Source organism: Ictidomys tridecemlineatus, chromosome 9 (assembly GCF_052094955.1).
Source record: "Ictidomys tridecemlineatus isolate mIctTri1 chromosome 9, mIctTri1.hap1, whole genome shotgun sequence".
NCBI classification, from domain to species: domain Eukaryota; kingdom Metazoa; phylum Chordata; class Mammalia; order Rodentia; family Sciuridae; genus Ictidomys; species Ictidomys tridecemlineatus.
The window spans coordinates 52,285,992-52,304,238 of NC_135485.1; the positions used below are offsets into that span (position 1 = coordinate 52,285,992).

General features: G+C 33.6%; 1 protein-coding gene across 1 annotated transcript in view; it reads left to right on the forward strand.

Annotated features, from left to right (window-relative positions):
- Positions 1 to 1,789: 1,789 nt before the first annotated feature.
- The window catches only part of LOC101974021 (UDP-glucuronosyltransferase 2B17), a 31,177-nt gene continuing 14,719 nt past the window's right edge, over positions 1,790 to 18,247 (forward strand). The window contains exons 1-2 of the mRNA XM_078021375.1: positions 1,790 to 2,534; positions 3,833 to 3,981. Coding sequence (XP_077877501.1) covers positions 1,811 to 2,534; positions 3,833 to 3,981 — 873 coding nt within the window. The 5' untranslated portion in view covers positions 1,790 to 1,810. The remainder of the gene's footprint in view (positions 2,535 to 3,832; positions 3,982 to 18,247) is intronic.

Genomic DNA, 18,247 nt, shown 5'->3' on the forward strand with positions numbered 1-18,247 from the left:
CTTAAAAGAAAATTGTGAAGTAGCAAGAGAAAAATGCTTCATGACATATGAGGCACTCCATAGAATAAAAACTAGGATTAAAATATACAAATTTCAAAGTAGGATGGGGAGTATAAATGAATCCCATTTTATTTTTTATACTTTTTCACAATTTTCTGAATTTCCTCAAATTGAGTTTGTACTATTTTCATAAGGATGTCACAGAATTAGAGAAAACACATGTTGATAATTAGATCACCAACATAGGTTATACTACTCTACCTTTATCATGTAATATTATCTACAGCATGGATAGCTTTGGACTACAAACTAGTGAGACAAAGATTGAACATTAGTTTACAATTATTGGATACACAGAGTACCTTGATGCCCCATGTGAATCACAGAGATAACTCTCCCTACAGAAACCTACAGACTCTCTCTACAGAAACCAGTATCATCCAGTTAAAAATTATAATTTTAAAGAGTGCTCTGGACAATGTACAGTTTGCATGGTCAATATTTAGAAAATTTTTATCTTGTTTATCTCTTGTTTAAAAATTATTTTAAATATATGCTTTATATATTACAAAATATATATTTTATATTCCAAAGTTTGTCATCATTATACAATGGGAAAATAATAAATTATTCAGTAAAAAAATTAATTAAAGGAGGGCTTGAGATGTGGCATTGTAGTAGAGCACTTGCCTAGCAAAGAAAAGATGTTCAGCTCATGTTAAGGAGTGAAAGGAGAGAGAGAGAGAGAGAGAGAGAGAGAGAGAGAGAGACAGACAGACAGACAGACAGACAGACAGACAGACAGACAGACACTGAGACTCCACAGGCCAAATGCACCCCCAACAACCCACCTCCAGCAGCCAAGCTCCACCTGCGTAGAGTTACACCCACTCAGTGTACTCTAGTTTGGACTAATTAGGTTTTAGTTCTCATAATCTAATAATGATTTTACCTTTGAATAGTCCTGCATCAACAGAAGTTCTGGAGGAAAACCTTATTTTCAGACCATAGCAATGATTAAGACTTTAATAAGGATTAATATGTCTATGGAAGGACTGGATTACTTGCTGCAAAAGACAGTTGGTATAAAACGGGGTCACTCCAATTGCTTGACTTTTTGGGTACATACCCAATTCCCATTTTATTTTTCTGCCATGTTGTGACATAGCCAGAGTGTGCTAAACAGTGTCCTAATCAGATACCAATCCAGGCAATAGAATCATGGTCAAAATGAATCTTTTATTTATAATATACCCCTGATTTAGGTATTTTGTTATAGGAATATAAAATGGAATAAACCCAGAAGAAAAATTGGATTTAAATTCATAAATAATAAGATTTCACAATTCTATGCATATATTAGGAAACATTGAATTATACATTTTAAAATTGGTGAATTATAGAGTATCCATAAATATTGAGAATATTTAAAAATTACCTTTGAATCAGGTAATCAAAGAAATGCTGTGTCACTTGTATTATTATGAGAGATCCTGTCAGTTGCCACTGTTTTTGATATCACTCTAAAACACAAGACATAAGACAGGTATTGAATATATGAGAGATCATTAAATCTTAGCTGGAAAATAGCACTTAGAAAAATAAAGAAGTTTAAAAAAAAGTTTTTACAACCTTTAGGTACTCTATCTTGTGTTTGTTCTCCTATCCATCAACCTGTTAACACTATGATTGTACTTTGAAGTGCAGGAGTTATACTTTAACTTTGGATTGCTTTGTCCTGAGATATAAGTCTGAGAAATTGAAGAAAAGAAGAGCTGCTAATGTAAAAGAAGAATTACATTGTACCAAGATGTCTGTGAAATGGAACTCGGTTCTTCTGCTGATACAACTCATGTGTTATTTTAGTTCTGGAAGCTGTGGAAAAGTGCTGGTGTGGCCCACAGAATACAGCCATTGGATCAACATAAAGACAATCCTGGATGAACTTCTCCAGAGAGGTCATGAGGTGACTGTTCTGACATCAACAGCTTCCATTCTTATTAATCCCAACACAACATCTGCTATTAATTTTGAGGTTTATCCTGCACCTTCAAGTGAACAACATTTGGAAGAACATTTCTCCAAATGGATCCATGAATTAATTTATGATACTCCAAAAAATGACTTTTGGAAATTGTATTCATTATTGCAAAAAGTTTTCAAGGAATATTCTGATACAATTGAACAACTCTGCAGAAATGTAGTTTTAAACAAGAAAATTATGATGAAACTACACAAATCAAAATTTGATGTCGTTCTTGCGGATGCTATTGGTCCCTGTGGTGAGCTGCTGGCTGAGCTACTTAAAATACCATTTGTATACACTCTCCGCTTCACATTTGGCTACACATATGAAAAGTACAGTGGGGGACTTACAGTCCCTCCCTCCTATGTGCCCATTACTATGTCAGAATTAAGTGATCAAATGACATTCACGGAGAGGGTTAAAAATACAGTGCTTATGCTTTTTTTTGATTTTTGGATCCAGACATTTGATGTCAAGAAATGGAATCAGTTTTACAGTGAAGCTCTAGGTAAGTTGATTCTTTAATTATTACTTGAAATCCTAATTTTTCTGTGACTTTGAAGCTGAGTTTTCATAAATATAAAATCAGAAAAATTTTATTTTCTGTAAATAAAAGTATAGGATGAAAATAAAAGATGAACAAAGAGTCTCACCAATAAAAAAGGGCTTTTACATTGTAGGACCAATTAGAAACCAGTGGCAATCACTTGCACAGAATGCTCTAGGAAGCCATAACTTGCAAATTGATTCATGAAAGATTTCTCTGCATTTAACAACTCTTTTCATCTTTAATGACAGTCATTACTAATTTCACTAAATGTTTTAATGATGATAGACATGAAATTAATAACATACATATGTATTACTAGCAGAACCATATGTATGAACCATGGAGGAAATTTTTTATTTTTGAGTAGCTTTGTTTTCTCCTTAGAAATTAAAATATTTATCTGAATTACCTTAAATATTCCTTCACAGTTAATACTGTGCCTATCTCAGATACAGAGAGCTATAAATTGAGCTATTTCATATTTCACATTCCTTTAATAAAAACAAATCATGTCTTAAGGCCTAAAACTTTTATGCAGAGTGGAACCACACCTTATTAGTCTATATTTGTAAAGCATAATATTTACCATTTAAGACAATATGAACTAAAGTAAGCATGAGAACAAATCTCGATTGTAATGATTTGTAAAACTTTCTGGCTGTTATTTTCAAATATATAAATTTTACCAAGTTAATATTACTAACCTCTTAATATGAGGCAATTACAGTAGTGGTCACTAGGAATCCAGGCATACTCACTGACCATTACAGTTCACTTGTAGAATCAAGAATCAAGGGAATGGTTTGTTCAATTGTGAGAATTAGACTGAGTACTCCTAGAAAAGATGTCTTTACAGTTATGGGAACACTGATTGGTTATGGAGCTCACACAAATTTTGAAAATTTAGGTTACTTTTGCAGTTTTAGAGACAGAATGAACTTCATCTTGACTTCTGTGCTGGCTTCTGTTAGTAATTATTTGTGATTGTATATATACTGATGGAACATTAGAAAGTACCAACACAATTAGTTTATGTACATATTAACATCTAAAACATATCAATCATAGTACAAAACACACACTATAAAACATATCAATTGAAGGATGCAAACACACATACATGTACACACATGCATTTTAAGCATCTTGCCTACACTAATCCATTTCTTTTTATGAATATTATATGAAGCCTTCAAGATACACGTCTCTCATTATCTTTTCTTCTTTTGCTTTCTTTTTTTCTTTTCTCCATTCAGGGAGACCCACTACAATATATGAGACAATGGGAAAAGCTGATTTTTGGCTCATTCGAACCTATTGGGACTTAGAATTTCCTCGTCCATTCTTACCAAATTTTGACTTTGTTGGAGGACTCCACTGTAAACCTGCCAAACCCCTCCCTAAGGTAAATCTTCTCCTGTTTGTTTTGTTCTGTTTGATTAACATTTTTGGTAGAAATGACTCTGCATTCTTAATCAGAGTGTTTAACTCAGAGATATGAAAAAGCAAGATAAAGAGTTCTGCCAATTATAGACCCAGGCATTTCTATGTCATCACATGTAATGGCATTTCATATTGTCACAGAAGAAAGTAGAATATTGGGTATCCTTTGAGAGTAGTCAGGAAAATTAAGGCCTTCATTATGTAATACATAACAAAGAATCATTTACTCTAATAAGTACAAAGAATATTTATTAAGTGACTGTCATATACCAGAGATAAGTGCTGGATATACAGACATATAAAGTTGACACAGTTTATGAATCAACCAGACCTTATATTCCATCTGGGTACTGAGACTGTAACAAGTAGTAAATTTGTATAATACTAATGAAACCTCCAGCGGAGATCATAAAAAAATCCTAAAATCCTTAATAACTAAAGTGAATTCTAAAGAATCCACAGGATAGGAAAAGGGGTTGAGGGACAGAGGGAGACTCAAAAGGAAAAGCACATACAATAGTAAGGAAAACTCCCAAGAACTTCAAGAATAGTTCAACAGGAGAAGGCTCAGCAAAGTGCAGATGATGCTAGAGAGTTAAGTGAAAGCTGGATAATTAGTAGGAGTTTAAAATATCTGTGAAGCACATTGGGTAGCCATTGAAAAGAGTTAAGCATAAGAGAAATGTGAATAAAGTTTCTGTTTTGAAAAATCTCAAAATGCAGTCACCAAGTTGGATTTTAGAGGGAAAGACAATGCAGAGGAACCACTCAGGAAGTTGTTGCAAGACTGCAGATAACAAATGATGTAAACATGGATGAGGTGGTTCTTACATGTGAGGATGCTTACTTATCTGTTAATAGTTCAATTTCATATTGTATACATGGAAAAAGTAGATAATACTAATGATACACAATGTCCTTGGTACAAACATAGGATCCATAGCAATATTCACTATTGTAATTATTCCTTTTTTGTTTCTATGAAACAATTTTTCTTTCTGAATGACTGAACTTTGTTATCTACTTTTAAAGACCCTAATTATACCAAAAAGGTAGGATTAATACTTAGAAATAGTAATATTTGGGTTTTTCTACATTTAATTCATTTTAGCATACCCTAAACACTGCTATGTATATGAGTTTGGATTATATTCAAATTGAGAGATAGAAACTCACAATATGGCTTAAACAAATTACCACAGATTTTCTCTTGTAAATGTATCCAGTTCAGATCTCGTATGGTAACTCTATTACTAATAATATCAATTAGCTAATATGTGACAAGCACAGTGGATATAATTACACACAATATAAACTAGTTTTATTATTCTAATTTGTTATATAAGCAGAATGCATTACAATACATATTTCACAGATAGAACACAATTTTTCATATACCTGGTTGTACACGAAGTAGAGTCACACCATTCATGTCTCTCTCTCTCTCTATATATATATATATATAATTTTTTTTGTGGTGATGTGGATTGAAACCAGGGCTTTGTGCATGTAAAGCAAGCATTCTACAGACTGAGCTATATCCCCAGCCCCTCATGTCTTCATACTTGTAGTTAGAATAATGATGGCCATCTTGTTCCACTGTCTTTCTACACAAGCCCTTGCCCTCCCACACCTTTGCCCTATCTACAGTTGATCTATTCCTCTCATGGCCCCCACAATTTCCATTATGAATCAGCCCCCTTATATCAGAGAAAAGATTCAGCATTTGTTTTTTCACTTACCATTATCTTCTCCAATGCCATCCATTTACCTGCAAATGCCATGATTTTATTCTCTTCTATTGCTGAGTAATATTCCATTGTGCATATATGCCACATTTTTTCATCCATTCATCTATTGAGAAACATCTAGGTTGGTTCCACACTTTAGCTATTTTGAATTGTGCTACCATAAACACTGATGTGGCTGAGTGCCTGCAATATGCTGTTTTTAAGTCCTTTCGTTATAGACAGAGGAGTGGGATAGTTGGGTTAAATGGTGATTCCATTCCCTGTTTTCCAAGGAATCTCCTTGGAAATTACCTTCCATATTAGCTGCACCAATCTGCAATTCCATCAGCAATGTATGAGTGTGCCTTTTTCCCCACATGCTCACCAACAGTTATTGTTGTTTGTAGTTTAAGTAGCTGTCATTCTGACTGGAATGAGATGAAACCTTAGAGTAGTTTTGATTTGCATTTCTCTAATTGCTAGAGATGTCAAACAGTTTTTCACATATTTGTTGACTGATTGTGTATAATGTTCTGAGAAGTGTGTGTTCTGTTCCTTGGCCCAGTTATTGATTTTTTTGTGTGTGTGATTTTTGAGTTCTTTATATATCATAGAGATTAGTGCTCATTCTGATGTGCATGTGGTAAAAATTTGCTCCCAAAATGTAGGCCCTCTGTTTACCTTACTGGTTGCTTCTTTTGCTGAGAAGAAGCTTTTTCATTTGAATTCATTGCATTTATTGATTCTTGATTTTAATTCTTGTGCTATAGGAGTCTTATTAAGGAAGTGGGGTCTAATCCAACATGATGGAGATTTGGCCTATTTTTCTTCTATTAGGTGCACTCTCTGTGGTTTAATTCCAAGGTCCCTAATCCACTTTGAGTTGAATTTTGTGCCTGGTGAGAGATACGGGTTTCATTACATTTTTGTTGCATATGAATTTCCAGTTTTCCCAGCATCACTTGTTGAAGAGGTATGGTTCCTCCAACGTATGTCCTTGGCACCTTTGTCTAATATAGGAAACTGTAATTCTGTGGGTTTGAATCTGTGTTATCTATTCTATACCATTGGTCTACAAGTCTATTTTGGTGCCAATACCATGCTGTTTTTGTTACTATTGCTCTGTTGTCTAGTGTAAGATCTGTTATAATGATGCCACCTGCTTCACTCTACTTGCTAAGGATTGCATTACCTATTCGGGGTCTCTTATTTTTCCAGATGAATTTGATGACAGCTTGTTCTATTTCTATGAGAGATGTCATTGGGATTTTGATTGAAATTGCATTAAATGGGTGTAGTGCTTTGGTAGTATGGTCATTTTGACAATATTAATTCTGCCTATCCAAGAACAGGGGAGATCTTTCCAGCTTCTAAGGTCTTCTTTCATTTCTTTCTTTAGTGTTCTATAGTTTTTGTTGTAGAGTTCTTTCATGTCTTTCACTAAATTGATTCCCAAGTATTTTATTTTATTTTTTTAAGCTATTGGAAATGGGATGCTTTTCCTTGTTTCCCTTTTAGAGGTTTTGTCACTGATATACAGAAATGCATTTGATTTATGGGTGTTGATTTTATATACTGCTACTTTGCTGATTTCATTTACTAGTTCTAGAAGTTTTCTGGTGCAATTTTTTGGGACTTCTAAGTATAGAATCATATTGTTCGCAAATAGTGCTAATTTGAGTTATTTTCTTATCTCTATCCCTTTAATTTCTTTTATATGTCTAATTGCTCTGGCCAGTGTTTCAAGAACTATGTTAAACAGAAGTGGTGAAAGAGGGCATACCTGTCTTGTTCCAGTTTTTAGAGAAAATAATTTCAATTTTTCTCCATTTGGAATGATGTTGACTTTGGGCTTAGCATAGATAGCTTTTACAACATTGAGATATGTTCCTGTTATTCCTAGTTTTTCTAATGTTTTGAACATGAAGGGGTGCTGTAGTTTGTTAAATGCTTTTTCTGAATCTATTGAGATGATCATATGGTTCTTATATTAAAGTATATTGATTTGATGAATTACATTTATTGATTTCCATATGTTGAATCAACCTTGCATCCCTAGAATGAACCCCAGTTGATCATTGTGCAGTATCTTTTTGATTAAATTTTTAATTCGATTTGCCAGAATTTTATTGAGAATTTTTGCACATCTTTTCATTTAAGATATTGGTCTAAAGTTTTCTTTCTTTGATGTGTCTTTGCCTGGTTTTGGAATCAGGATGATATTGGCCTCATAGAATGAGTTTGGAAATGCTTTTCTTTTTTGCTATTTCATGAAATAACTTGAAGAGTATTGATATTACTTCTTCTCTGAAGGTTTTGTAGAACTCAGTTACATATCTATCTGGTCCTGGGGTTTTCTTGGTTGATAGGCTTCTGATGGTGTCTTCTATTTCATTGCTTGAAACTGATCTGTTTAAATTGTATGTAGCATTCTGATTTAATTTGGACAAATCATAGAACTCAAGTAATTTGTGGATGCCTTTGATATTTTCTATTTTATTGAAATAAAAGTTTTCAAAATAATTTCTAATTATCTTCTGTTTTTCTGTAGTGTCTGTTGTGATATTTTATTTTTATCACATATGTTAGTTATTTGAGTTTTCTCTCTCCTTCTCTTTGTTATTATGGCTAAGGATTTGTCAATTTTATTTATTTCTTCAAAGAACCAACTTTTTGTTATGTCAATTTTATTTTGTCTCAATTTCATTGATTTCAGCTCAGATTTTAATTATGTCTTGACTTCTACTGCTTTTGGTGATGATTTCTTCTTTTTCTAGGGCTTTGGGATGTAATGTTAAGTCTTTATTTGTTGACTTTTTCTTCTTTTAAGGAATGAACTCCATGCAATGAATTTTCCTCTTAGTACTGGGTTCATAGGGTCCCAGAGATTTTGATATGTTGTATCTGTTATCTCATCTGCCTCTAAGAAGTTTTATTCTCCTTCTTGATATCTTTTGCAACCTGTTATTCATTCAGGAGTATATTATTCAGTCTCCAAGTCTTGGAGTAGCTATTAATTTTTTATTTTAGCATTGATTTGTGCTTTCATTCCATTATGAGCTCATAGAATTCGGGTTAGTATCTCTACTTCTTTGTATTTGCTAAGAGTTGCTTTGTGGCATAATACAAGGTCTATTTTAGAAAAGAATCCATGTACTGCTGAGAAGAAAGTGTATACACTTGTTGAAGGATGAAATATTCTATATATGTTAGTTAAGTCTAAGTTATTGATTGTATTATTGAGTTCTAGAGTTACTTTGTTCAGCTTTTATTTGGAAGATCTATCCAGTGGTGAAAGAGGTATGTTAAAGTCACCCAGAATTATTGTGTTGTAATCTATTTGACTCTTGAACTTAAGAAGAGTTTGTTTAATGAACATGGGTGCTTTGTTGTATGGGGCATATATACTTATAATTTTTATGTCTTGTTGGTGTATTGTTCTGTTGAGCAGCATGAAATGTCCTCCCTTGTCCCTTTTGATTAACTTTAGCTTGAAGTCTATTTTATTTAATATAAGGATGAAATCCCTTGCTTGCTTCCACAGTCCCTGTGAGGTGTATGATTTTTTCCAGCCTTCCACCTTAAGTCTGTGGATGTCTTTTCCTATGATATAAGTCTCTTGGAGGCAGTATATGGTTGGCTCTTTTTAAAAAATCCAATATGCCAGTCTATGTCTTTGGATTGGTGAGTTTAGGTCGTTAACATTCAGGGTTATTATTTCAGATTATTTGCATTTCCAGCCATTTTTGTTTATTTTTGATATTTAACTTGGTTTCTCCTTTGATTAGTTTTTTCCTTTAGTGTAATACCTTCCTCTGCTGATTTTCATTTCCTCTTCATGGAATATTTTGCCAAGGATGTTCTGTAGTGCAGACTTTCTACTTGTAAATTATTTTAACTTTTATTTATCATGGAAGTTGTGAATCTAAAGCTTATTATTTTTTTTGGATACAAGATTCTTGATTGGCATCTTTTTTTTCCCCAAAGCTGGGTTTATGCTGTTCCAGGATCTTCTAGCTTTCTGGGTTGAAAGCTGTGCAATATCCTAATCCATTTCCCCCTATAAATAATCTGATTCCTTTCTCTTGTGGCTCTTAAAATTCTCTCCTCATTCTCTGTGCTAAGCATTTTTATTATAATGTGACTTGGTGTGGATTTGTTGTGATTTTGAACATTTGGCATTCTGTAAGCCTCTTGTATTTGGTTTTCCAATTCATTCTTCATGTTTGGAAAATTTTCTGATATTATTTCATTGAACAGATTGTTCATGCCTTTGATTTTGAACTCTCTGCTTTCCTCTATCCCAATAATTCTTAAATTTTGGTCATTTTAAGCTATCCTGTATTTCTTGAATGTTCTGCAATTATTTCTTACCATCTTCACTGTGGTGTGTGTGTGTGTGTGTGTGTGTGTGTGTGTGTGTGTGTATGTATATATATATCCTCTATCTCCCTATTGAAATAATCATTTGCTTCTTGTACTTGCTTATGCAGCTCTTTATCTAAATGATATTTTTCTGCCTGTATTTCCTCTCTTATATTATTCTTCATTTTACAGAACATTTTCATTATGTATATCCTGACTCCTTCTTTGTAATTTCTTCTGCTATGCTGGCCATGGATTCTAATAATGTAGTATCCTGATTTGTTTTGGGCATTTTCTTCCCTTGTTTTTTCATGTTGTATCTGAGGCATTAGTATTTTATTCTATAGGCTTATAGTGCCCCTGCAGGATTCAAATACCTCTTCTTTGAGGGGAAGAACAATGTTAAAAGGTCCCAATATATACAATATACATACAACCTTACACCAAATAGTTGCTATTAAGATGTTTACAGTTTGGTTACAATATACAGAAATGGTGAATTCAATTATTATCTACAATATAAACAGCAGGTTTGCAAAAGGATTTTCTGATTATAGACAAAGAACCAGGGGTGAGGTGTAGGATGATATGCTGAGGAGAAAGGAGGTGAGGCTACAGAGTTATTATATCATAGGAAGTATCAGAGGGATCTAAAGGAAAATGTTAGTAACAGGAGAACAAAGAGGAAGTAATTTGGGTGAGTGGGAACACAAAGGAGTACATAAAAAAACCACATATGAATATTAAGAAAAATAAAAAAGGCAAAAATTATAAAAATAGGAGAAAAAATGATACATGACACAACTGTGATATACTATTCAGACATCCTAGTCCTCAGTATTCTAATTCATTCAAAATACTTGGTTTCACAAATGTTGGGGATGTGTGGGTGGGAGGATAGAGAAGGAGAAAAGAAAAAAATCTTAAAATAACAAATAGGGATTGTTTTAGTTGGAGATTAGTATATTTCCTCTTCACTTCTCATCCAATAGATGGGGTTGTCTGTTGTTAGCTAGTATCTCTGCCCTCATGATGGTGAAGGTTATCAGGGTGGGAGGGTTGTTCTTGGGTACAGGCCACCTGGAAGTTGCATATAGTACCTGCCTGTCCCTGATGGGAAACTGCACTTCAAGGATCTCCTTTGGGGCCCACCTGTGTGATGTGGGCACCTGGTCTTACCTCCTTATCTCACTTGTAGACCTCAAAGTTCCTGGTCTCTAAATCAGTCTCTAAACTGTATCTCACACACCCTCTCCCTTACTATTTCCTAATCAGCGACCTTTTGTATGTTGTGCTCAGTGGGATGCATACCTGTCACAGAGAGTTATTTTGTACTGGGCAGTCACTGTGCCAGGTTAGTGGCTGCCAGGATAGGGTGGTGTTGGTATTAGAAACTATGGATACTTGGCTAGCCCATGTTCTGAACTGAGAGTTTTCCTAACCAAAGATAGTGATGAAGTTGACCCAAGATTGAGGTGGTTTCCTTCAGCAATGGGGTGTTGGGTTAGGTGTCAGGAGCCAGGCAATGGTGTTGGGCAATGTGTTCAGAGAAGAGCTCTGTAGCTTGCAGTGTTGTGACTGTCAACTGTCTTCAGAACCTGTGTAATGTCCTCAGGTCCAGGCAGGCTGCCACATGTGAGGGGCTAAGGCAGTGGCTGCAGAGTCCCAAGATGGAGGTGACTGGGGAGCCGTGCATTGGTAGATGAGGGTCCACAAGGGAGTGGCTGCCAGAGTTCCTGAGTGTGGGTAGCAGCTGGTGTCCTGCTGGAAATGGCATCCTGGAATTCTGCATGAGTGGGTGGCCCAGAGTTCTGCATGGGTGCTAATACCAGTCGTCCTGTTCTGGCACTTAGAAGTCCTGCGTGGGTGAGTAGTCAGAGTTTCTGCTCTGATGCTGAGGCCTGGATCCCTGAGTGGGCACAGCAGCTCTTATTTCTGCATGTGAGCAACTGTATGTGGAGGGGTTCTATCTCATGCAGAGAAGCAGTACTCCAACTACTTGAGTCCCAGGTCATGGAGCAACACAGAATGCTGCCTCCCTCTGGCCGGCCATCTTGGATGCCCTCTCCAGAAACTCATTTTCTGAAAGATCAACATATTATTCTCAACCAAAGTCCTAGAGAACAGATATTCTGTCAATTGGCTTAAAGGCATATTAATGAGTTTTGGCGATCATATGAGCAAGTGGAATTACTAAAATTGTATTTTAAGGGTTTAAGATCTTCACAACCATCTTGCTTAAAAGAAATTGCTTTTCTCAGTGATATAAATAACTGGCCCTTAGTTGTCTTCACTCCAGCACTTGAACAATTACTCCACTGAGAACTCAGACTATTGTATCCTAGACCATGATAGGGATGTTTAGCTTAAGAGAGCTTTCTGCCATATGCCAATCTTAGGGACACCTCAGGAAAACTCCCTTGGGAAACTTGGGTCTTCATTATACCTTCCTAATAGAATAAGCACACAAAATACGTACTGCACATATAATGATGACCTACGTTTTCTTGTCATTTATTTCTGAGTACAGCCTTTTAGTTTACAATTAGCAAATTAAAAAAAAAATTCTGTCCACAAATAGGACAAAAATTCATAGGAAGGAATAGAGTAGTCTGAAATGCATTAAATAAATACCAAGCTTAGAAAGCAAACATCACTTGTCATACTGTTATGTGATCTATCAAGAGTGGCTTTTTCCCTACATTCTTTTTTTAAATATTTCTTTTGGTTGTAACTGGACACAATATCTTTATTTTATTTATTTATTTTTATGTGGTGCTGAAGATCAGACCCAGGGCCTTCCACGTACTAGGCAAGCACTCTACAGCTGAGTCACAATTGCAGCCCCCTCCCTAAATTCTTAAAGGCATCAATATATTGAGACCTTACTCAAGCCTTATATTTAGTAGAATTACAGTGTTTCTTATAGTAAGTTCCACACAGTTCAAACAGAAAATCAAAGTTAGTGACTAAACACTGAGACAGGGTTACTGTAAGTGTTAATGAAGTGTTGATCATGAAAGATTCCCCCATTCAGAATAAGAGAGAGTGACTGTGTCAATAACAAGAGAAAGAGAGCAGAAGAAAGCAGAGGGCAATGAGAAGAGAGATAGCAATGTGATTATGATAAGTAGTAATAGTAGCAGGTTTTATTAATTACATAAAAAAGATTTGAACACAGATCAATATCAGAAACACTGTCTTCTTTATTATATAAAACAATGCTCCCTCAAATGACTTGCTTTTCCAGTAATGATTAGATTCTCAGACAATTTCTGTATTGTTTAAGCAAGCATAACACTTTTGTCAAATGACAAAAAGCCAAATATATCATACTTTTAAAAATGCAAATAGTCATGCACCTCACAGTATATCAATGGAAATTATTCAAACAGAAAAAGTCCAAGGAATGTAATGTGTGTTCATCACAGTTACTTATAGTTATAGAATACATATTGGAAAAAAGTTGAATGTCACACATTAAGGAAAGATTTTAAAACTTATTCCAGTATATACCACATCATTACAATTATTTTATTTATTTATTACATTTTAATTTATTTCTTCTTTTTGGTACCAAGGAGTGAACTCAGGGGAACTCAACCATTGAACCACATCCCCAGCTATTTTGTATTTTATTGAGAGACAGGGTCTTGTGGAGTTACTTAGAGCCTTGCCAATATTGAGGCTGGCTTTGAACTTGTGATCCTCCTGCCTCAGCCTCCTGAGCTGCTGAGATTATAGGCATGCACCACCTCACCTGCCACAATTACTGTGCAAATAAATGCTTAACTACATTAATTCACAACATAAGTTTAGCTGGAAATCAAAAGGCAAACTATTGAATATTGAATATAATAATATCACTATTTTGTGAGAAGAAAAAATACAAAAAAAAATTCAATTTTTCACTTATATTTTATATGTGTATGTATCTGTTCATGTAGTTACATGAACAGACAAAAAAGACCACAATGATGAAGAAAGCACTGGGTTCAATCTCTAGCATTGAAAAAAAAATTTAAAAAGAGAGAGAGAGCACAATGAAAGTATTCAAATTTTAAACCAAGGAAATCTGTGCATGAACCAAGATCATCTAGGAGAATCTTTTTACATATATTTTCATGTTTTTCTGAATTTTTATATGATAAACATTTTTTCTTTAAAAATAATGTTGCAAAATGACAGTCATTTGACTATTTCAGGGATTAATTTTTATAGGGTATATTTATAAAATAGTAGTAGAAAATTTTTGTACAGCACACATATGAAGAACATTTGAGCTGTGAGAAAATATATTGAATATATTGCTTAACATGTTGTTCTATCTTATTGCAATCACAAAATAACTGGATATGTCACAAGGTCCAAGGAGTAGTGCAGTGACTGCTACATTAACACTCATTTTATCAATTTATCTATATCAGTGCTTTGGAAAATGTCTTTTATTTTTTCCTTTTTTCCAGAAGAGTTGGTGCAAAACAAGATTAGGAATAGAACGTGTGCTTTTTAGTTTGGAAGAATTTGGTCATTCTTTTACAGAGAGAATCATGAAAATAATATATTTAAAATGGGATGAAAAAGGATGAGTTTATGATTATGGTTTGAACAAGATATTCAAAAAACTTTTGATGGGACAGTATTCCTATATATAAAGAAATTAATTGCATAACTTGTTATGGAGTAGGAACCACTAAAACTATACTTCTTAAACATTCTAGAAAACATATATTTCCTACACATTTTCCATAATGTGAGTGAACTACTCAACAACTTGGCCAGTTCAATAAAAGGTCCAGAGGAACACCCACCAGCAACAATTCCCATTGGTCATATGAGGTGGTGATAAGGATTCTTCACAACTACTTATACACAGTTCATTCTTGTGAAACTTCAATATCATTAACAAATTTCAGGGCAAAACATGATAAACAACCCAAATATATGATCACTCAGATATATGTATCATTCTAATGCAGTGAAAATGCTGATTGTGGATCAATATAGTTCTGAAATGAACAAGTAGAGAACTGTTAGGATTCTTAGGATTATGTAGAAAAAACTCCAAACCACACTATTTATCTTCTGAATGTCAGTGATTTTTAACCTTCAGTTTTTATGGAATGTTACAGAGGAAAGCATTGGGAAACTCTCACAAATTATAAAGTGAGAAATGAAGTATTATAGACATAATAAATATAAACATGTAAAACAATCCCAGTTATAGGTAACTTTTGTTCAGTGCTCACTAGGAGAGAAATAAGTACTAATAATTTCAAATTAAAAAATTATCCAGATAACCTGCCTAAAATAAACAAGTTATTTACTAGAAATGTAACAATGAGAATTGAAGACAAGTAAAGTTCTAGCTATAGTGTCTAACCAAAAAATTGACCTTAGTAATGAGTTAAGTTATGAATTAAGAGTCAACATATAATAATTTCGAACATCACCTTTCAAATTACTGTTTAATGGCTCTAGGTCATTCTTCATGACACACAGACACAAGCAGTGAGACATATTATAAAGTAAGCCTAGTAAAACTTTTAGGTCATAATGCACATCTCTTTCCAAAGAAAATAAGTGTTTGGGTCAATTTAAGAATGGCCATTGACACTAAATTTCTAATAATACATGATTTTTCTCCTCTTAGTTTACATATCAATCATTTCTAATGTTTTCTGTTTGTCTTTTTTCCAACATTTTTGTTGGTGCATTATAATTGTTCTTAATGATTGGATTTTATGTTACATATTCATATATTTACACATTATAACAATACAATTTGGCCAACATAACTTCCCAGAAATTCCCATTTTACCTCCCCCCATTGGTCCCTTTCTCAACAGATCTCTCTTTGATTTTCATGAGATCCATCCCATCTTTCTTTTCTTTTTTCCTCTCTAGCTTTCACATATGAGAAAAAACATACAACTTTGAACTTAGGAGTTTAACTCCTTTTGCTAAATAAAACTGCATTGTGTATATATACCGCATTTTCTTTATTCAGTCATCCATTGGCAGACACTTAGACTAGTTCCATAGTTTGCCCATTATGAATTACACTGTTAGAAAATGGGTATGCATGTATCACTGTAATAAGATGACTTTAATTCTTTAGGATAAATACTGAGAAGTGGTATACCTGGGTGATATGATGGTTCCATGCTTACTCTTTTGATGAATCTCTCCATTTTGATTTCCATAGTGTTTGTAGTAATTTACAAGGCCTTCTCCAACTGTGAAAAACTACTCCTTTTTCTCCATATCCTCTCCAGCATTTATTATTCTTTTTATCCTTGATGACAACTATTTTGACTAGTATATGATGAAATCTCAGTATAGTTTTGATTTTTCTAATTGCTAATGATATTAAACATTTTATCATATTGTTGTTGACTATTTATATTTAATCTTCTGCAAAGCATCTGTTTAATTTATTTTCCCACTTATTAATTGGGTTGTTTGATTTTTTAGTGTAAAGTTTTTTTTTAATTCTTTATATATTCTAGATATTAATCCTTTGTAAATGGTAGATAGCAAATATTTTCTTTTATTCCATAAGTTCTCTCTTCACAAATCTTATTGTTTCCTTTGGTGTGCAGAAACTATTTAATTTGATGCCTTCCCACTTATTAACTCTTGGCATTGTTTTCTGACCTTTAGGGGTCTTATTTGATAAAGTCATTGTATGTGCCTATATGCTGGAAAGTTGACCCTATGTTTTCTTCTAGGAGTTGTATTGTATTTACTCTAATTGTATTTCTAGGTCTTTGATTAATTTTAAGTTGGTTTTTGTGCAGGATGAGAGATAAGGGACTAGATTAATTCTTCTGCAGTTTTGCAGTTTTTCCATCATCATTTATTAAAAAGGCAATCTTTACTTCAATGTATGTTTTTGGCACCATTGTCAAGGATCAGATGACTGTACATGTATGGGATTTTCTCTGTCTTCTATTCTGTACTACAAATCAATGTGTCTGGTTTTATGCCAGTAACAAGCAGTTTTTGTTAGTATAAAAGTGGTATGCCTGGGTGATATGATGGCTCCATGCTCTATACTATAATTTGAAGACAATGTTCTGAGGCCTCTAGGATTGTTTTTTGAATTTAGATTTGCATTCACTATTCTGGGATTTCAGTTTTCCAAATGAATTTTAGGAGTGTTTATTCTAATTCTGTGAAGGACATCATTGGTATTTTCATTGAATCTGTATATAGCTTTGAATAGTTGGCAATTTTAACAATATCAATTCTACGTATCCATGAACATGGGAGACCTTTACATATTCTTGTGTGTCTTCTTAAATTTCTTTATTTGTAGATGTCTTTCAACTCTTTTGTTAGATTTATTCTCAGGGGTTTTTAGTGTGTTTGTTTTGTATTGAGGATATTGTAAATGGAATTATTCTCCTGAATTTTTTCTCTGAAGATTCATTGTTGGTTTATAGAAAAGCTATTGATTTTTGTATGTTGATTTGTAATCACCTATTTTAGTCAGATTTGTTTATTAGCTCTAGCAGTCTTTTGGTGGAGTCCATTAAATATTATATGTATAGAATTATATCAATTACAAATTATTCAATATAATTATAGTTATATTCATATAACTATTCAATATAATTACAAAGGGATATTTATTAATTCACTTATTTATTTCCTACTTTTCTCTCTCATATTTATTTCTCTTTCCTAATTGCTCTTCTATTGATTTTGGAATTGGTTTGTTCTTCTTTTCCAAGAACCTTGAAATGAATACCTTTTTTATGTGGAATCATTATGATTTTTTTTATACAGGCACTCAGCTATAACTTTCCTCTTTAAACACCCTTCGTACTAATCCAGAGGTTCTAATATGTTGTATTACTACTCTCATTTGAGTCTAAGAATATTTAAATTTCTTTCTTGATTTCTTCTATAATCTAATTGTGTTGGTTGTTTGTTTCATTCAAGACAGTAGTTTTAATCTCCATATATTTACATAGTTTTAGTATGAGTCTGTCATGTTGATTTTCCATTTCATTCATTATGTTCTGATAGGATATCATGAATTATATCAATTGTTCTGCATTTGAGGAGAGTTGCTTTGTCATCTTAAATATGGCCTGTTTTAGAGATGATTCCATGAGATGC